Below are 22,552 nucleotides of genomic sequence, written 5' to 3'. Positions count from 1 at the left end.
CTCTTCAGATAGCAGTTCTTATCAGATGCAAGCATACGCCTATCAGTCTTATTCAATAAACCCAGCAACTCCTCATGTTATAATCCATAGCATATAACATCATGGCAAAAATCTAAAGAAGTATACTATGATGCTTCCCATAGACCAGTGAAATCTGCCACCAAATAATGTGAGGTGAACAAAAAGTGAAAAAAATAATTGCTATTATTTTATGAAGGAGTATGATATGTAAGTTAGTTTGCAAATACTAACAAACATCCTTCAGCAGTGCAAGAGTGCCTTAAAACAAAATTAATAAAAATATCAGATTTTAAAACTGTTGTTGCATTTGTCAAATCATGTTACAAATATTCTGCCAGTTCTATTGCATGACATGTATTACATACATGGGTAAAAATATGAGTGACTCAGATGAAGTGTAGATCTGTAAACACATAATAATATAAATCTTCTTTACTTGTATGAAAAGTCCTTTGATTATATTGCAATTCTATGTAGATTTTTGTAAATTTCTTAGTATATTTTGCCAAGATGTGCTCTGAAATAAAATTTTTTCCAAATAGGAATCCAGAAGCTCTACAATTGCTTCATTTGGCCGATGAACCCTCGCTGATGACCTCCAACATTCCTAGAAAAACTAATGATAATTACTGCACACCAAATACGTGCCTAAATGATGTGCACTGATACCTTTTTATTTAATAAAAAATGTGTCACCATATATATGTGCATACATTTGGTTATTGCTATCAGAATTAACAGCTTGCAATTTAACCCTATCTTATTAGAAACAGGGCTCAGCAGACCCACACAAACTGAAATGAATACTTGCCACTGGCTTTACACCAGGCTTCAAGACAATGTGTTTGTTAGTACCTTCAGATTAATACCAGTTAGGTTTTGAACAGTTTCAATCTCATGCTAGATGATTTAAACCAGACGAAAATAGAAGTGTGTTACCCAAAATAAAAGAATACAGAAAATATAGTATTGTAGTATTTACTGAACAAAATAACAAGTAAAAATTGACTCTTTTTTTTGTTTGTTTTTAAACATCATTAAGTAATCAAATTTAGGCCATACAAGCATCAAGAAGAAATGTAAATAATGTACTGTTAAGGTGATAACTACAACTCTTTTAAACTGCTCGAGAACAAAACCCACAAATGTTGCATACCTCACTTTAAAATCATTCAAGTGCCTTGCACAGTATGTAAAAAATTTGGTAGCCAATGACTGCTATTAAATATACATACAATACCTGAATTTTATATTTTAGTAGCCCAGGCCCAGATCATCAAAGTATTTGGGTTGCCACTCCGCAGGAAGCTCTGGGTCTTGGTGTATATTAACCCCTTCCATGAAAGGAGTAACTGTTTTTGATGGTGTGAATTTATAGTCTTGTCTTTCCCTATACAGCGAGGGAAAGGGTCGATACTAAAGAAAGAATGGTTCCAATAGGCAGAAAGTTTATGGCACTGCAACTACATGAACCACCTTCCCTACACAACATAAAAATATTCTAATATTAAGGATTATTTTACAACTCAGTGGAAATATGCAGTAATGCAATCCATTTCCTTTGTCTGGATGACAAAAATGCAGTCTTAACAGTCACAAGAACCCGCCTTGTGTTAACTATAAAAAAAAAATATATATTTATATATATATTTATGCAACTACTATGTGCATTAAACAAAATCACTGTATGAATCAGCAGGGTTCAATAACACTTGTATCTGAATCTCTGAAAGGGGTGCATTGAAGTCTGTGGTGCTTCTCAGTAATGACTCACAATGAAATGGCAAAGGATAGAAACCCATTTATTTTAAATCTTATTTTTTCATATCACATTGCCTAAGAAATGGTCCATAAGCTCTCTGGCAGCTAAAAGGATCTGTTGCCTTTACTTCAGTCTCCTGCTGAGAAATGAAAGATATCCCTTAAAACAAATCTGATAATTCATTTTTTAGTGAACACTGAAACTGAAAATCAGCCCAACTTCACTGTGAACTCCCAGGAAATAATTTCACCACTGTGAAAATTCTCTGTTGTTTTCGTCTCTTACCAATTTGTATAACATGAGTTGTTTAGAAGGGTAGTAATCAGCAAAGTACAAGAAACGTACTACTCCTGGAAAGCATTTACATTGTGACTCGCTCAGTTAGGTGGGTAGGTTAATTTAGAATTGAAAAGTGTGTATATTTCACATCTGCTTATAGAAATATCGGTAAGTTCCTTTTTTCTTCTTTACCTGCATTGAGATACTATTCTCAATCACCTGTGAACACTACCCAGTGCCCCTTGCACTGAAACAGTACAGATTTGTCCCTCAGTCTTTGAGATAACAGAGAACACTTAAACCAAAGGGCAACACTCTTGTGCACCAAAGCTTTATTATACTTCTGATTACTGTGCATCCCCACACCTAAAGCCAATAATATGGCACTTGTGCGATAGTTCTGATACTGTAGGTGTCCACTGACAAGTGTTCTGCATGAACCATTGTGTCTCAGTCCACTAACAAAAACTACTGTGCAGTAGTAATCTGGTATCTTAGATAGTTTTTCTTCTTGGACAAAGCTTATCCAAAATCTTCTTTCTATCAGGCTACAGCAGCTTAGGGCTCCTTTTCTTTAAAGAGAGGCAAAGTAAATGTCTTACACCTGTAGGCCAGTACTGGTGTTCTGTCCCAGAAATTTTAGCACTGCTCTGATACGATGAACCCTTCTTTTTCTCCGACTGGTTCCACTTCAGCATAGGCAGGATGTCCAGATCCTCTTCTGAATTTCATTGCTGGCCATCTGCTTGGACGCCGCTGTAACAGCAACAACAAAATAAACTTTCAGAATATGAAGGGTACAACAATAAACAATTAAAAAAAATTTAAAAACGTCCTACAATTTTGATCTCTCATACTAAAACCCACTCCATGTAGTTGTTACAGGAATAGAGAAGCACAGTTCAGCAGCAGTAGAAGTCAGAAGAATTAAACTCTCTTTCTAAATTTGTGAGTGATGGCTGTTCTTGAAGACATAAATAATTACCACTACTCTTAGCAGTAAAGAGGATGAAATAGCTCCTGTCTAAACCACTTGATTATTGGATTTGTCACACAAAGAACTGCTGATCCACTACCCCCTAAAGGATCTGTCCAATGCTCTTCCTTCTTAGTTCTGCATAGGAATTTGCTAACATACTCTATACTATGGAAGAATGTGTAGTAGAGTCGACAGAGATTGTAATTTTAAAATTATTTAGGACAAAATTCTGGCATGTTTATGCAGAACTGTTAAAATAATGACTTTCTGTTTCAAGTGCCATAATATCTACTTGAGTAGTTTACTTTGATTGTTCACGTAGAAGTTTTGATTGTTTACTTTGATTATTCACATAGACTTTTCATTTAAAGTCTTAAGAACTTTGGATGCAAAAGTCTTAAGGAGTCCTAATCAATTTTCATTAGGATCTTTGATGACTGCTTTAAAGACAGCTAAAAGACAAAAGAAACAATTATTTTCTAGGGCCGATAAAACAATTCCTGTATTATTATGATGTCTCTAGGAAGAAGAAGTGCTTTAAACAATCTGTATTTGCAAAGTGATTAATGTCCAGTAAGGCTCAGCCTTTGGGTGACCACTCTGAGATTAATGTCAAAGGCAACAGCTTTCAGGAAGAATAGGGAAACTCCTTCATAGCAGAAAAGCAGTGAGCAGAAAAGCTGTCCTAAAATGATTATTCTTTATTGAAAATTTTATCTGCCAAATATGCTGATACATTTTTTTTTTTTTTTACTGACAACAGTTACAATCTGCTTGGAAGGAGGGCTAGAAAATACAGCAACCTATATAGAAACATTGCAGGAAAATGAGAGGAGAAACAGTGAAAATAAGTTACAGCCTATATTTTCATCAACAGTTCAAAATCTAAAAATTTTACTTCATGATCCTTCCTCTGAAAATAAACACTGCATTCAATTTTCTGTCCCCATAACACCCCATTTGGATTGCCTTTCAATTACTAAGGATATTTCATGCTGCTAAGAGGTGGTGTTGGTGACCACAGAACAGCCACAGCTGTAATGTGTGGCTGGGACTTGTGCTGTTGGGCAGCAGTCACTAAAGAAATCTCAGTGAATCTTGTTACCAACAAACACACATCTATCTGTGGGTACAGCACAAAATGTTCCTCAGCAATCATCATTGGGAGATACAATATAAAAGCAACTACTTCCTTTTTGTCCTGTTGCAGGATAAGGTTACTTTTGAGGCATCCAGAGTTAAATTCTATTTGGCAGGTAATTTAAAATCCCAGGCCTTTCAATGAAACATCTTCCCACAAAGTAGGAAGGCAGAACACTGTCTTCTTTAATGGGTGTTTTTTCCTAATAAGAAAACTTAGTCTGTTCAAACTTTGGAAACTTTTTTCTACCTAAGCTTGATGCAATGTGGTTTCAAAATTAAGAAGGACAGTTTGGTTACTGCTAAAGAAAAAGGGTCATATTGTGTTCCTAGGCTTGCTAAAGAAAATCAAGAACAATTCAATTAAATGTAAAGGATTTATTTTAGATTTACACTGGTACAAATGAGAAAGGAATTTGACTGAGAGCTCCCTAATGAAAAGCGAAAATAAAAACCCACTGGAAAACTATCAAAAAAAACCACCTAGAAACTGTATCAAACCTATATATCAGCCTAAAAGGATGAACTGAGCTTTAATCTGCTAAGCTGCTCCCTAATTTAATTTTAAGATGTACCTCTGATTAGTTACTACTTCCTTGCTACATTGCTGATAGAAACTAAATCTACCATTTCGTGCTACTCTTTTTAATTAGTCTTTCCAGGTGATTAGTTATGTAACAGATGTGCACCAGTTTTAATAATACAAAGCCATACAACATAAACATGAGCTGTATTTCCAGAAATGAAGAAATAGACACAAAGGTCACCTCCTAATATTACAGTTACAGTTTTCTGTGGTTTCTTGTCACATCTGAGGTGAGATTTTCCCTTCCTAGTGATTGTTTTATTTCAATTTCTTTATGTGCATGTGAGTAATGTAAGTGGTTGACAGTCTTAAAAGAGAGTGATGGCAAACTATGAATTCATTGTCTTGTGTAACTCCCCAAAACCTGTAAAAATATTACAGCTTTAATAGATAAAACCAAAAGTAACTTGACTGGTATTGGGAAATACAAAGCTCCTTCAGTTACCAAAGCAGTTTAGGAAATGCCTAATGCATTCTTCCTTTTTGTTCTCTGGGAAGACTAGTAAGAAGACAGAAAAAACCCCCACCCTAAACCAGCAAACCAGAAAACCACAGCAAAAATACCACCAAAACCAAATCAAATGGGGAGAAAGCAAGATGGGTATTTTAACTGATTCCTTATTTTTGTCATCCAATTTTAGCAGGAAAAAATATGTTTCTTTCTCTGGAATTAGAACACTTAAAGGAAATCCTCTGAGCTGTGGCTGGAGAATTGTAACTCCTGCTTCCTTTCAGTGTATTACAAAGCAGAAAAACAGGACTAATATCTTTTTCATGGGACTGAAACATCCTTGGGTTCACTATTTTAAGCAAAGAAATTGAGAGAAAAGCACTTAGGACCCTACATGACCAGGATGCAGAAGAATAATTTACGATACACATTAAAAAGTTAGTTCCTATTAAAGAACAGTAAGATAAAATGAAAGAAACTTTATCCATGGAAAGGCAGTTATGACTTACTCAAAAGGATTAAGAAAAAGATAACAAAACTATAGTGAATTCTTACTAAACGGTTAAATTTTAATCTGACATTATTCAACACCCACTAGTCTAAGTACACTTGTCCACTGATAATCTACCTCTGCAGCCATGTCTTCTGCTTTCTCATGAGAAGTAAAGATCTTTTTGTTACCAATTACCTTTCCCGTAACATGTATTTTTGTGCTCGAAGTTATTTGAAATTTGTGCACCAGTCTTTAATCTCTTCTAGAAACACCCAATTGATTTGGCAAATCACAGTCAGAAGTGGATGAGGCTTAAAATATCTGAAACTATATTTCTAAAATGTATTTCCAAGAATAAGAAAAGACCAATTGCCTGACACCATTATTTTGAAGAAACTGTTCTGACATAAAGATGTTTCAGACTTAAGATTCAGTAGGATCATTTACTGGCTTCATTTATTTTTCTTTTTGATAGAAGTACTTTTTTAAAGTATCATTCTGTGATTTAAACCACATCTTGCTATAACAGTTTCTGCAGTCATACGCATATCTAAGGACCTGGCTGCTGAAGGATGAGAAATAGAATGCCTCCTTCCTCTCCACCTTTGACTTTTATTGTCAGTGTTGATTATTTATTTTAGTGCTTCTCCCTTGTGGTTGATTTGAGTTTCCCTTGCTGAGCTGCTGGTTCCTGCTGAGCTGGATAAGCTTTGGAAAAAACAACTTTACTATCAGTACAAGGCAATGACAGCGAGATCAATGACAATACTCCAAATGCCACCACACTGGAGAACTTTGAAAGAAGAGAAAAATGATACCTGTTCTCTTCTTTTTAATCATCATTTTCAATAAACACAATTCAGCCTGAACGTCTTGACAAAAACTAATTGATGACCATGGCAAGCCTATTTAAGACTAAAAGCATAATCCCCTGTAAAATGGATACATATAGCAAAACCAATGGGTTGTATACCAGAGGAAAGCAGTAGAGCTCTGTGAAGTCTATCAGCTGGATTAGAAAACTGAGGATCTCATTGTTTTTTAAAAAATTCTTCTTTCTTTTTTACTCTGTTTCCTATTTATTCCTCAGTTGTTTGAAGACATACATTGCATTTGTTACGTTAATGCAGAAACCTGGAAATGGTGCATGGAGAACACTGTTGAATGTTAAATCTGGCTCTTATTCGTGATATGTTGTTATAAGCAGAGATGTAAAATAGTGAGCCAGAAATGTCCATCAATTCCCTGAGCTCTGAAAAACCAAGAACTGCCTCCAGCTTTTTTAACTATTTTCTCATATTACTTCCTTCCTCACAGCAGACAGGGGATGAGCAGAAGGTCAAAATCTTAGGAAAATCTACTGCTAGATCTGCATGCCAGTGAAAGTTTCCAGATACTGAAATACAATCCCCTATACAGCCCAATAGTTAAAAAAATACCCAATAATTAGTGCTTTCTCAGACCACTCCATCTAGGGCTCAGTATTTGTGAACCATCTTCAGTCCATGCTAAGACTACCCATGCTGTCAACTTTATGTGAGACAGAGTTAAATGACAGGAATACAGATCTTTCCATGCTGGTTGGTCTTTAAGCTAAAAAAATCTTCCCAGTTCAATTTCATTTACTAGCAAAGACATAATTTAAGTTAAATGAGAAGGAGTCAAGGTGCATCCTCCAGGCTCTGATCACACACTATTATTTTATTTGCGAAAGATCTGCAGCTGTTCATTCCTTCCTCCCTCTTTTTCCTCAAGGTCACTCCATGGCTCCATAGCACCAGTTCAACTCTCTGTGTGGCCATTTAAATAGATTTGTGAAATTATCCATCTTCAACATCCAAGATGAAGTAAAATAAACAATAAAAAAGACATAGGTATGTGCATATGTGTGATGTATGTGTTTATAAGTGTACATGTATGTTTCTAAGCAGCTGAATCAGCAAAATAAAGCTCTGGAATAACTCCGAGGAGGGTAGGAACATGAAGGCAAAAGCTATGACCTTTAAAATGGGATCTCAACTCTGAAGAATGTTAATTTTTAACCACAAGCACCCACACTACTCTTCAGTGTGTGACATATTACCTACTATTAATACATACACAGCTGAGTTCATTCATATTCTCACAACTTCAGAGTCCACATATGTTAATAAGTTGGATTTGGTTTTGTATGTATAAGCTGAATACAAGAGAAAGGCTCTTTGCCTGAGGTTAAGATGATCCCAATTTGCAATGTTAGTTTAGGCTCCTTAAAATCCCCTACCCACAGAGAATCAGCACAGAAAAATTTTATCCTGCTGTTGTCAAGCCTTTCAGGCACGCTTAGTAATGGTATCACTGTCCATATGGGAGGAAACACTGCAATGTCTGACTCCTTGCCTTCATATTGTCCAGCAATCCCTCTGCTGTCTTCTCAGCTGTGGCCAGATCATGTTGCCCTTGATCCCCAAAGGCAGAGCACTGGGATGACAGCTGAGGTAAGTTTCAAGCCTTAAAAGGACTTCATTTCACTATATAAGTAAGGAAGGTAAGAAAAATACAAAGTATGCGAGTGAAAATTTCTTGTGTCACATGCAACCCTTTTATCCACAGATAACTCAGTGCAAACAGGCAAGACATTTGAGTAAAATGCAGTTGGCCATATGTCTTGCTTTTCAATTAGCTAAATATTCCCTGGAAATTAATTGCTCTCAATTAATTCAATAGTTCCATAGTTCACACATAAAAGTAGATCCTTAAAGGTTAAAAATGTAAGAAAAAAAGAACATGAGGGAAAAGAAAGGAAGAAGTAAAATATAAAATACTACTAAAGCTGTAATCTGGTCCATAGCTCATTGAAATTTGAGCAAATCCATCTGGCTCAGCTGAGAATTTCTTCCCATCTCTTTATATCCAGCTCCAGATATTTATATCACTTTTGCTATAAACTGTATCACATTTATGCAATCCTTGACATTCAGGGCATCATGATTGGCTTCTTGTCCAACAACTCTCACATCCTGAATGCAAGTATACCACATAGGTTAGTGAATAAAGGAATTGCTTTTTAATTGTGCTATAGTTAGCCTGTAGCTATATATGTTGTTGCTAGATTTCTGACATAAGCTTCTGCTTTGTTAAAAGAGTCATGAAGAACACTATTTGACATGAATGCTGCCTTTCAAGAATCAGTGCAAATCAGTTCAAAGTATACACAAGAGACAGCATTCCTCAAGGTAAGAGTATGTATGTAACGTGATTTAAAAGGGAAAATTATTGGCAACTGAATCAAATTCAAGGGAGATAAAATACTGCAGGGCTAATGATAAATAAATAGAAAACCAAAGCATGCAACATCTCTTCTGTCATTCTGTAAGCTAATCTCTAGAAAACATTTACTCTTAGCTTTTAGAAAGAGCCTGCATTCATTCGAACTTTGATTGAAGCTCCCTTAACTTTAAAAACAGATAATTCATTCTATCTTTACGTCAGCAGAGAAACGTCCAACTTAAACAATGAAACACATGAGCAGTCTGGAGTCTGGAAGAAACAGAAAAGCACTGCATTTTGATTTGAATTTTCTACACACTTAACAAAAAGTGGAATTTTTTTGAAAATGTGTTGAACAGTTTGGATGGCATTCTTTTAAAATTGCAGACTATCATAGTCAAATTGAATAGCATAGGCATTCAAGACTTTTCAAGCTGTTTGCTCAAAATAGCTATTTTTATTCTAAGTGGGGCTGCACATGTGCATTCTGCTCAACAGCTATGAACAAAAACACTAGAGGAAACATTTTCTTCAGACTTTAAGAGTAAAAAAGTAATAGAATAATGTTACTCTGTTCTAAGACAATAGTTGCTTTTGTAATAAATTGTATTTTTCTTGGCTTTGTGTGGCTTGTTTAAACTAGTGCACTCAGAATATCATTTAATGTTGTTCAGAAGGGATTGCTTTTATCAGTGCAAGGGTAAAGAGTGCAGTCAAAATGTGGGTGTATTTATCCTTATGTGGGGGAGCTCACTACATGACAAACATGAGTGGGATTTGAGAGGAGCTATGTGAGAACCTCAGTGAGACAGTAATTGAATATTGAGTAATATCTGCAGAGAATACAAGGAAGAAAGAGGCTTGAAGCCTCAGATATGGGGTCAGTTTATTACACTTTTCTTTATTCAGTAATCAGTCATGATTATAAAACAAATCAAGGAAAAATTACTTACATAGCCCTTAACCTAAAAACCCCAACAAAATCTCATTGAAAATGACACTTTACAAAATCATGACAGTGTTTTAGAACTTAGATGTAAAAAGAAGTTTCTCTGTTAGTCATATTACAGTTTTGAATGAATGTTATGTTTAATGTTATATGATACCCCTGTAAAGTTTAAAACGAAACAGAAATGGGCCAGGTTCCTGTTCTTTCTTTTGACCAGCCTTAGAGTTATATTAATTACTGATGATATATAAACTGATGCAGATCTTCATTTGGCTAGAAGACTTCATGGCAGACTACAGTGTACTCATAATTTTTTAGACAACTGCAGGAGAGAACTGCCTGTCCATCTGTCACATCTTGTTTTAACTGTGCAGCTTGCTTTATTAATCAAGAGACTCATTCAAACCAGTATAATTTTCTGAAATATTTATATGTTTCTCATTTCATGACCAAGCCCATGGCAATTCTCTTGAGTTCTTTCCCAAGAATGGTAAAATCAGATCTACATTTCATTCATTTCCCATAAATAATGCAGCTTGTCTGCTGTGGTGTGTGGACTATTATGTTATATGTAACAGCTTAATCAAATATTTTTCAATTACAAAAATGCAATAAAAATGACTTTTTGTAACACTGTTTATACCAGTTTTGCCTCATTATTTTTTGTACTGTAGTTTCAAAATGCAAGTTTGAGAAGATATGTTCTTCTTTGTGTTGGAAACATGTAGATCCAATAGATTTCTCCTTTATTTTAAACATAAAGCATGTTTTTCCATTTTTTTCTAAAAGCCTACATTGCTTGCTAGAAGACATTTTAGCATTCACTGCATAGATTGATTAATGGCACCTAAAGATTAAATTCAGTGGAAGAGGTTTAACAAAACTGATTAAGGCACCACTGTTTGCATGATGAGCATGATATCAATAAAAGAAATAAATTAACATGCCCTTACTATATAGTGAGAACAAAAATAAATAAATAAATGTGTATTGTAATTTAGTATTCTTCCCTTCTTTTAAAAATGGTGTTGCCATTTACTTAGTCTTTTCAATCACACCATGACAGATAAGAAACTTGCTTTAACTAGAAGGAAAGAATAGAAATTCAACCTGTGTGCAAAGGAAAAAAAGGGACAAAACCTCCTCTTTTATATATGGACTTCAGTGGAATTTTGTTTGTATATATCAATAGAGAACTGGCTTGAAATGTTGCATAAACATGAAAGAAAACTATATTTTATTGCATGGATTCTGTTTCCTAATGGTTAACACAGTAACATCACTTGATGCTGGAATACTGAAAACAATTCATTTTGATTTTTGTCACCACTATTGCATCTAAGAAGTATATTCATTATAATATGATTTAAAGATGAATCATTCTGTTCATGTGCATGTCTCGCTTCAATTCTCATTGCTGTCACTAAGAATGAACTTCTACTTCCTATATTCCTGGTCCAGGCTTTTACCTAAGAAATTCCTAGATACGTCCCTAGTGACACTTCCAGTGGTTTTGCATCTTCACTGTTGTCTAGCAGTGAGTGTCCAGGCTCTTAATAGTAAGAGAATATTAAAAGTGGGGGTTATGAACAGTCAACCTTTTCTTTCACATTTAGTAACTCTACATGCTACCTCACAACTACCTCACAAGGTAGAGGAACACTACCCAGTTGGGAAAAAAACTCCACAAGTAGGTGTAAGTATTCATAGGTTTTTGAAGACTCAAACACCTATGGAGAATGTTCCTTTCTCATATTTTCAAGAACAGTGGAAGTGAACTGACTAAATGTCAGCATCTGCAGCGCAGATGTCTGCACCTAAGGTAGCTATCTGTATTTGAGGGAGAAAAATGGTAATTTATCTAATCCTAAAGGAGATGTCTCAAACAGGTCAGATGACTTACGGTCTAAAGAGTCTGTTTCTCTCTACACTAATAAAAAGAGAAAAAGAAGATGATAGATGTAAAAAAATTAGATGAAAAAAATCTTTCTCACACTTGGAGACAAAGTGTTAAAATATTTCTTCAAATGATGTAAGGAACAGCTAACACAGGTTTTCAGCTAAAAACTTAGTGGTCAGCTCTTCTGCAGAATGAGGAATGCACACTTTTCTTTCCCCCCTCCCAAGGAAAATAATAGAAAAAATATATATCCTGAAATAAAATGCCAGTGCACATGAAAGGTGATGGAAAAATGCTATCATGAGGAAAATGAAGGATAGGGAGTTGGATTGGTATCTGAGATATATCTTTTAGATATATGTGCGGTCTAAAAGCAAAAAAGTTATAGTGATGGTGGTTAAAGAAGGAGGTGAGTGACAAACATGCCAGGAGCAAAACAGTCTCACCTGCTAGGGGAGGTCCATTTCTTCAAAGATTACGCTATGAACACCAGAATACTTTCCAATTTAGTTAAGAAAGATCAGCTCTGGAGACCTCAAATATTCGAGCCAAGAGACAGGACTGGTGACACAACACGTTACTTTCGTCTTACCTCTATGAAGAAGAGACTGGCTGCTGACGTCGGATGATGATACATATAGACCGTCACGAGGATGGCTGCAGCCACAATAAGGACCAGGACTAGAATGCCAACAATTAAGCCGGCATGAAGTGTTCCACCTTTCTTCTCTGCCGCACTGTCATCTGTCGAAGCTGCACAAAAAGAACACTTAATAGCACAGTAATGTATGTCTTATCCGTTCCATTCTCCAGATGGCAAATAAGCATTTGCTTTTTATGTGTTTCATGTACCTTGTTTTCTGCAGCCCAGGTTGGGAAAAGATATTAGATGCCTTTTTCCTACAACTCATAATCTTAATGAAAAGACATTTTCCAACGTTTTACTAATTCTGACAATAAAATTAACATCCTTCTTTTGAATATAAATTAGATGTTTTGAAGTTCCTAATTACCTTCATACTGAATTTTGCCTTGATTTTCTCATAAAATTATTGTAGTTTATTCACAGATGCAAAGTACTAATTGAATACATTTTGAACCTTGTATTTTTTTTAAATGTTCAAGTTGGGACATGTTACAAACCCTTTTGAGATCTAACTATTAAACACATTCTGAAAACCTTATTCATTAACTTGTATGGGAGTTTGGAACCACCTTGTACAACTGAATCAGACAGTGGAAAGTGCAGCAGATGGATGCTAAATGATCCTGCAATATTCTAATCTTGGTTTGAATGGAACACTCATCATACTGAAGTATTAAAGAAGTATTACAGAAGACCATCCATTTACTAAACTTCTTACCATCAGGAGAAAAGAGAGCTGTCTCTGTCACACAAGCAACTTGTCAGCAGTGCTTCCAAATAAGTGACTGAAAGTCTTTTAACAACACTGTAACCCTTTGTGGAAACAGTCTCTCAGTATATCAATCAACACCTGTAGAACTGCTTGTTCTTCAGTATACTCTTGCATAAAAGAAGAATTACTGTACTGCCCACTTCTGCAGGCAAAAGGGCCATTCAGAAGTCCTAGGTTTAAGAAACACCAGAAGAGCACTGGTAATTTGACTTCACAAACTTACATCATTCTCCTAATATTCCCACTGCTTTCTGCTGTTCCGAAAATCCTTCTAATCATCTCTATGCCTTATTCCATACAGCACCTATCTCTGGTCTTGTTTATGAGAAATTTTCTTTCAATTCCACTTTAAAATTTCCTCTCACTATGCTTGTTTACCAAGCTGACTATAAGGAAAACTGTTGATTTCTGCAGTCATCCTTTTTGCTGTGCCATCCCCCTGAACTATTTGTTTGGTAGTCTTAGAGTTCTGTGTTCTTTGAGCCCAGGGACTCCCTTTTATTTGTTCTCTGAAGACAGATATTGAGTTAGGGGTACCACTTCAAGTTACGTGTTATTGTTATTAATAGTAACAACAACTATAAAAACAGCAGTAGCAATAACTGTACATGGTTTTTTACCATTCATCAGATTGGAGTAGAGCACTCTATGCTAATGTTAATAAAGAGAATATAATAGAAATATAATGGAAAATAATAGAAGAAAGTTATACTGATCCAGGTAGTGTTAAATGCCTTGCATGAAGGGCAATAAAAGAAAACAGGAACAGTTAATCTCAGTGTAACAGCTCATGCATCCACATGTGGCAGCACTTTTCTCACCAGACCAAGGAAGGTCCCATGTCTCATCATCCAGTGGTTTGCATGGCACCATTGCAATAATAGGGTGAAAAGGAAAATGAAGATGCCTTATTTTAGCCAGGTAATAGTTACTATTCTGTGGGGGCAGTGAAGGGATTCATGTACATTTGCTTTTGTCCCTATTTCCTCAATCTTGATTCGGAAGAGGAAAAACCTCAGTGTTGCTCTGTTCTTTTCCATAATGTCAGTGACAGCTTATGGAGTAAGGACCGGAGTAACAGAGTCAGAAGATAAAGATCCCAGTAACTTGAGAGGCTAAAGTATGATGTGGGAAGCATTAATGAATCTAATAAAAAGTTGCAAGCATGATCCCCATTAAGGTATGGCCTAATCCTGACGCTCTCTTTCTTTTTACTGCAAACTTCACAAGTACCTGTCCACACAGGAACTTAATCTTTAATTGTGCTGACTCTGAATATCAAGTTTGAGCTTAGGCATAAACAGGTCCCAAGAACCAGGCTTCTCTCTGCCTAAATCCTAGAAAGGGATTTACTTAGCTTTCTTAAAGCTTAGTTCACACAAAGGTATAGGAGCTTTTGAAAAAGAAAAGTAGTGTCAGCCCTATTTGATTTTATCTTATTTTAAAATTTGTTTTCAACACAGTGCATACAGTAAAAATTGCCAGGCCATTCTTTTACACTGAAGTGAAAGAATGGAAATATTGCCTAGAATCTATTTTCAAATTTTCAAAATTTTCACCCAAAGGGTCCTTGAAACAATTGCTAGTATTTGTAGCACTATATAGCAAAGGATGTAAGATTCATGAAGGAGACAGGAAAGAAAGGTGACCTGAAAAAAGGTTCCTCTTACTTTCAGATAGCAGAGCCTTTTATTTGACATAGCCATTAATAGTCACTTCGTCCGAGAATAGATGAATATATAGAAGTCTTAGTTTCTGTTCATGCAGTGTAACAATATTTAGTACTTGTACATATATTTCAAATCACCATACAAAAGGAAATTAAGCAACTGAAAGGCCCTCAGGAAGGGTCTGCTTGATTGTACATCCTCTGGGCTGGGCTATTAATTCTCAGTGATGAGCAGTTAGTTGTGTGAGTCATCCTACTGAGAAGTAACTGCCCCCCAAAAGGAGCAGAGGATTCATATCTTGTTTGTCTCATAATTGTCTTTTTGACAGCTTCATAGTCTTCACTTCAATGTCATAGCAGTGCATCACAAACTGCTTTGTCACTTGTACCTATTTTCAGGCCGATTTGTACTAAATGAGCAATTTGTATTGTTACTATTTTATGATTGAAGGCAGAACATCATGTTCTGCATATTAAAAAATGCTGGACTTCAGCAAAGGTCCTAAGCACTCTGTAAAGGTCATCAGTTTAATCCCTTTTGATCTGATATTTTCTCAGCTTTTAGCACCCGGCTTTGCAAACTAGAACACTGTCTCTTCCAAATAACACAGGTGACAATTGCCTGCCTAGATTTCTAATAGTCTAGGGTGGAGCACTGTGTGGACATCAGTGCAGTGATCAGAATGCCAAATGCAAAAAATAATGAAATAAAAGAAATGCTTTTCTTAAATTACAACAAGTGTAAGTAACTTGTAATTTCCATAATCAAGTTCAGTCCATTGACCCCCAGGGCTCAAATACTCATGAGAAATTGATTTCACTCTCTTTGCACAGAGACAATAAACAGTGTTGTCAACTTTGAAAATACTCTTTGCTGCAAAATCAACTGCCAGTTCTTTTAAAAAGCCACCAAGGGAAATAGATGAAAAAACAAGGGTTCAGAAACCTTTTCAGGTGTAGAAATCTTACTAAGATTATCACAGCACATCTGCTGTTCCAGATAAGGCTAAACCCACAGGAGACTTATGACCAATCCTTTCCCAAAAGGAGTATTCTCAATGGAACTTTCCCTAAACTTTCCTTGTCTTGTGCTTAGAAAGCAATTGCTACATACAATATACTCTATTTTTATAACTTCTCCCCAAACTCTTAGGTGCACAAAATTTTTAAGTAGAAGGAGCATATTAACATCTCCAAGATCAGTTTGCTTCTCATTAGGTGTCAAATGTCAGGACAGAAACAGCAAGTAGCTTTTTTCCCTTATACAAAGGCACAGAATCCAAAAATGAAATAACTGCTGTCTTGCTGGAATTCTGTTTAAAAAACAAAAGTGAAAACACAATAAAAATATTCTCATTGTTTGCAAAATAAACACAAATACTATATAATATTTGATTTAAAATTACTGTATTATGTCTCTAGTTACTGCTGGCTTAGCTTCTTTTGGAGTAGGAAAACAAAAAACCTTAAGGAATTATGAAAGAAAATGTTGTCATGGCCCATGGGGACGGTAATACTGACTTTAACAGAACAAAGTGTGTACAAACTGGGACTGCTTTAGAGTGTTCGTAAACACATTGTGGATACTTTCTCACCATTATTTTTCTCACAGTTGCATGTTAACCATTGAGATCTGCAAAATAATGAAATACATCTTTTTGCATTATCTAAATCTAAGGATTACAAATAGTTTCTACGGTGATAGTTTTATATAAGAGAAAACAAAATTGTGATACATACATTTACACCTCTTATGATATCAGATGGAAAAGAGTTTAATTTCCAGATATTAATATCTCTGTCTGTGAGAGCAGAGATACAAAAAAGTTTTACAGGAAAACTGAGGAAAAATAGACAAACTTCTGGTACTTCCTGTCTAGAAAATTGCCTATATGTAAAGTGACGTGGAACAAAAGGCAAATGAGAGAAAAAAAGGGGAGATTTATTTGTATGAACTTAGAAAATAACATTTTGTTTTCCCCTGCAAAACCATGTAATTCCTTTTTACTCTTGCATTTTGGCAAAAAAAAAAATCTGGAAAAACATAATTGGAATTGAACCTGAAATTCAAAGTAACTTATATACACATGTATCTTTAAGGGATAAAATAAGGGATACCTTATATGACTTTCCTGACTGACACAGAATGGTAGGGTTATAGGTGATTTAAATAGCGGAAATCGGCCTAAAGATGATAACTCAGTACTGAGCTTTGTTCTTTTCTCCCCTCTTTTTATAAGAAGAATGAATTTTCAGGGCAAACCCCTGAATTTGTCACAAAGACATAGGGAAGGACCCCTACAATTTCTTCTCATATAGGAATGTTTTGTGATAAAATGAGTATTTGCTGTTAGGTCATGTGGAAGCAATTAGATGAATTTTTAATGTCCATCAAAACCCATGAATTTTTTAGCTGTTTGGTCAGATGAACATGAAACTGGGTATGAGAACACCTGTGCAGCATTACTGATATAGAAATTCTGGTTTAGTAAGTTAGTGTTTCTGGCATGGTCTTAGTTTTATGGCAAAATTGGTCTGGGCACAAGTGCATGAAAACAGCTCCTACATATGAAGCAGACTGGAAAAACATATAGGTATAACCACATTCAGGTGTAACCATGTCTACAGTACAGACTCACCTATTCTTTTACTCTTATTACTTATGAATATGCTCTAAATAGATGATTAATCAATACAGAAACAGTATTTTCAGAGCCTCCACACAAACATGTCATTTTTCAATAGTTGTAAACTGCAGAACTCCCCTTGCAATGTATATGTTAGGTAATGACTGTTTTGGAGTTGATCATGATTTTGAAACTGTAGCATGTCCAGCTTAATAAAAATACATTAATTGATTTTATTGATTAAAGTAGATTGTGCCATATTATTAATGCTAATGCAAAATGAGTATCTTATTCTTACATAAAACCCACTATCCTTCAAATACCAGCTTAGGAAATTCAGCTATGCTTAAATATTATTATTATTACTATTACTGTGAAATTATAATAGAATCACAGAAACTTGATTATCCTTAAAGAATGCAGCATTTGGGTAACTTCAAACTCACTGTGACAACACAATCTGACTTTGATGTCATCAGAGACTGCAAGTTTTGTAACCCATTCTGTAAAAAATATCTCAGTCTAAAGTCCTGACTTGTGGATGGGATTGAGATATACTGAAAGCTGATTTCTTAGCTGCGCATTTCTACTTCTTGGTTGGGTTCTGGGTACTACATTTGGTAGTTATACAAAACCTATATATAAACAAAGGCATGTACTGCTTAGGAGAGATGCTATTTGAGATATCAGAAATCTATGATAATATATACTTGTCTTTTTTTAAGTCATCTAAGCAATTTTCAACCCTTTCCAAGACTTATTCCATGGTAATAAAACTGTCTGACAGTGACAGTGCTGGAACATTCTGACTTTGGGCAAATCAGCTGAATCTGTCAGGTCAAGCCCATCTCTGCTCACTACTCTCCAGTGCCTGTCTGACACTCCATGTTACCTGATTCAACCATCCTTACTAACAGAACGGTTCATCTTCCATAACCATCTTTGGATCATTATTAATGTGGTTCCAGCCATCCAGGAACTTCAGGGCGTTTGATAGCTGTTACTATGTGAGAAATTTCTACAAGTCTTTTGACACCTCCTCTCCATATGTTTGTTCTACTTTTTGGTCAGCCAAAGAGCAGAAACCTTCTCTTGCTGCCTGATCTGGGCCTGCATCTACAGATCCAAGTTCACTCCAGCAGCCCCCTACCCTATTGCCTATGTAATTTCTACCCTGAAAGCTGCATCACTACTATTTACATGACTGTGGGTTTGAGTTAATAGGCTCCTGCAAAAAGGGAGGACATAGGATTTAGGACAGCTGAACACACAGGGTTATAGCCTACAGTGAACTCAATAGAGCCACTGAATTTTTCCCCTTTTCTGGGCCTCCATTTACATCTGGAATGTGAATCTACCAGGAGGCTCCTTGTTTTATGGAGCAGGTATACGGTTCTCCAAAACTAAGCTTTTTCTTGTACATAATGCAGATTTCTGAAAAGATGATTAATGACCTACATATAGTAACTGTGGGAGGGAATAAGGGAAGGAGTACAGGAAAGGAATAATGGAAGTACACTTGGAAGGAGGCTCAGAGGAATATCCATAAAAATTTTCTCTCTACCTCTTTTAAGAATAACATGCTCTGGGGCTCTCAACTTCTTCACAGTAATGGTGTGTGATTTTCCTGATTTGTGGATTCATTACCCTAGCATTTGTTAACATTTTGAGGTTAAACCACTGTTACACTTTACGTAATTTCATGATGATTTATTCAGTTATGGCTTAGCTAATGCTTTAAAAATTGATTTCCAGTTGCATGTAAAAAATGAAAGGTGGTCTTTGAGTGAGAATATTATGAACTGTAACCCACAAATTCTGAATTCAGTATCTGGCTGTGCTATCAATATTTTGCAGGACCCAGGGCAACTCAGTAAGTCTCTCCAAGATTGATCAACTTCTTAGTGTAGTAAATTGGTGAAAGCGCATTAATATCAAATCCCTCTGTTTATAGGATGACAGTACTCTAAATGTGTTAGGTAAGGGCTTTCATTCTTCTTCTCTAAAATACGATATAATGCTACAACTGTTTTCATCTGTATTAGTTTTATTTTTAATTGCTTGAGGCCATGGAAGCCAGTACAATACTTAGTAGCATCAAGAAGGGGTCATTATGTAGCTCAATATTGTGCTGTGGAGGACTGCACTGTTTGGCCTGGAAAGGTAGCTGACTCAAATCCAGATGAGCAAAAAGTTACCAGATTTTAAGAATTTCAATTCAGTGAGCCCACTGACTCCACTTGACCATACTGCAAGCAAACACAAGACAATAGCATCAAGCAGGCAGTTCCTCTCTAAAGCTGTGTCTAATGTTTGCAGAGTTACACCCCTCCATGCCCACCACACCTTTCGGAGACAGAACAACTTCAGGTACTTCAGTGCAAAGCATCCAACTCTATTAGCCTTCTTTCACTGGACCTTCACAGTTACCCCTGCACACTGATGTCAAAGATGAGTAAGCAGTGCAGAGGAGATTGCAAGAGGTTTCTGGCAGCGAATACTGGGTTAACACTATGTGGAATAGGCAGTTAAAAAGAGAAAAGATCACAGGAGCTTTGTGCGCCCTAACTGTCACACTGTTGTAGCACTGTGACATCAACAGGAGCAGATGATAAGATGATAAGATAAAACATTAATTAATGCAGCCTTGCATTAAAAGTTTATCCAGTTATTTACATGTAGCCCTCCTTAACATCTGCATTTAGAGCTACATGGGGTTTTCATATTAAGCCTTGAGTTTGTACAAAGTCCACAAAATTAATATGTTTAACAAAATCAGCTGTGTGCCTTTACAGCAAAATCCTGGCAACTGTAAGAGTACCATATATCATTTTATATCTGGCTTGGATCTGCATATTGGTCATTTGTTATTGAGTTTCTTAATCCCTCAAGCTCAAATTGAACTCTCTATAGCATTAGTGTTAATCCTGTCCATCACTGATGTTAGGATCTAGACCATCTTTGAAAATGTCTGCAAGAGAGTGAAAGTAGAAGGACACAGGCATTTCCTAGCACTACTGCTGGGATGAACTTGTTCACAAATAAATAAAATAGCTTTCTCCCTCAGGTAGGTTTTTTTTTTTGCACAGTTTTCTTTTTTTTTGAAACAGTAATTTCTGTACATTTTGATGAATGAGAAGTGTAGCATTTTGTCCGACACCTGCTGCCCAAGAGACAAAGACTTTTCTTTTGAGTTTTAAAGCTGAAGGACTGCGAGGGACTCATTGCAATCAAATCATCATAACAAATTGTCTAAAAAGGTCAAATAAAATGTCTAGATGTGCTGGCCAATCATCTAAATCATCCACCAAAGAGTTCTCAAGAAGAACTGGCTAGCCACAACCAATTGCTCACAATTTTTATGAAAAATTAGGCTTTTAAACTGTTTAGTTGACTGTGTTGTATTTCAAGAAAAACGAAAAAACAACAGAATATGCAATTAATTAAAAAAATGTACTTTTTTAGTGCCGGATATATCTTAAAACATAAAAGGCTTTTTATTTTAAGGACAACCAAGATACAACAAAAATTGTGATGGCATGTCAGCTGTATTTTAAAATGGTTTAGGCATGTATGTAATAGGCATCTGTCCTGCCTGTAAAGAAAGAGAAACACACACATTTGAAATGTACATTAAGATATGCCACAAAAGATTGTGGGTGAATGACAGGACAGTTGCAAGTGATTTTCTCACGTAATTGAAAGATCAAATCAGTATGACCAGGACACAAAACTTAATTTAAATTTAGTTATTGATTTATAATATTTGGTTTCAAAAGTTACAGGCAGAGGTGAGATGCAGAATTTCTATGGAATCCTTTTGTTGTACCTAACTAGATATTGACTGCTATCACCCAAGGACACATCAAACTATAGGTAATCATTGATCCAATATAGCTTTGGTTTTCTATTTTAAAAGGTTCCCTTTCATTAGAGTTTTAAAGGATTTAGGGTGAGAAAGTAAAGACCCTGTATTCGTGACCTGGAATAATCTACTCTTTATGAAAGGCTAACAAAGTATAGAGAATCAAAGAATGTGCCTGCGGCTGCAGAGGTTTTATCTGAGTCTAATCTAGGGGTCACTGGAAAATTCAATGCATAATTGAAGATTCATCAAAAAGAACTTCTCAGATTAAAAGCTACGTTTACTGTGTGAATGAGAAATCCTGGAGTGTTGCTTTGCTTTTGTGTTGTTTGAAGTAATTTTCATTTTTTTTTTAAATTTCAAGAATAAAAGAAGCAGTTCAAGGAAAATGAATAATCACATCAGGTGTTGGTTTGTCCTCCTAAAATGTAGCAGCTTTCTCAGTGGACATGAATGTTCTATATTTAAGATAACTAATACTACAAACCCTACATCTCACTCTACCAAGTAGGCCACAGCCATCTATCACTTTCTCTAATATTCCACATTTTGTTTACTGTTACGGAGTTTTTCTTTTCAGATCTTGGGCAAAGAGTAGACAAGTCAAAAAATAATCCTGTTGCAATTCCCAAACTGAAAGAAACTTGGATGTGTTTTATAAACCCTAATTTTTAAATTGTTTTTTATATAGCAGGATGCTATTTTGAGCTGTGTTTGAGATGCACATGATGGAGAGCTGCCTAGTCCCAGGTTCACCACCTACCATAGGGCATTGGCTTGTGGGGCAGAGAGTGGGCACAGTTCAGCTGGGAATATGCCTCCTGTACAGAGCAGAACAGGAGAGTGAAGTGTTGACTATTGACCTTTAAGAGCACTGAAGCACTTTTCACAACAAAATAAAAATCAATTTCATTTCCAGAAGAATAAGAGAAAGAATGTTCAGGGACATTCCTGTAGAGAAAATGCCTAAAAGTACTACCCTGAACTTACAGATCACCTTATTCCAAGGGATCACTTATGTGTCAAAGCAATGTCAAACAGCAACATCACCAACAAATGGACAATTCAATGCCCAGTACAGCATGTGACCAGCTATTATGTGACCACTAACCTGTAGTTAGTGACAGCAAAGTGGTAAGGAAGTGGATGACAACTACCTCCTGT

At 35.8% G+C, this 22,552-nt stretch overlaps 1 protein-coding gene across 1 annotated transcript in view; it reads right to left on the bottom strand.

Annotated features, from left to right (window-relative positions):
- Nucleotides 1-670: 670 nt before the first annotated feature.
- PLXDC2 (plexin domain containing 2) overlaps nucleotides 671-22,552 on the bottom strand; it is a 253,250-nt gene continuing 231,368 nt past the window's right edge. The window contains 2 exon segments of the mRNA XM_032701298.1: nucleotides 671-2,818; nucleotides 12,402-12,562. Coding sequence (XP_032557189.1) covers nucleotides 2,702-2,818; nucleotides 12,402-12,562 — 278 coding nt within the window. The 3' untranslated portion in view covers nucleotides 671-2,701.

This window comes from Chiroxiphia lanceolata, chromosome 1 (assembly GCF_009829145.1).
Source record: "Chiroxiphia lanceolata isolate bChiLan1 chromosome 1, bChiLan1.pri, whole genome shotgun sequence".
Lineage (NCBI taxonomy): Eukaryota > Metazoa > Chordata > Aves > Passeriformes > Pipridae > Chiroxiphia > Chiroxiphia lanceolata.
Note: the sequence above shows the minus strand (reverse complement) of the source record. Positions and strands in the feature narration are given on the sequence as shown.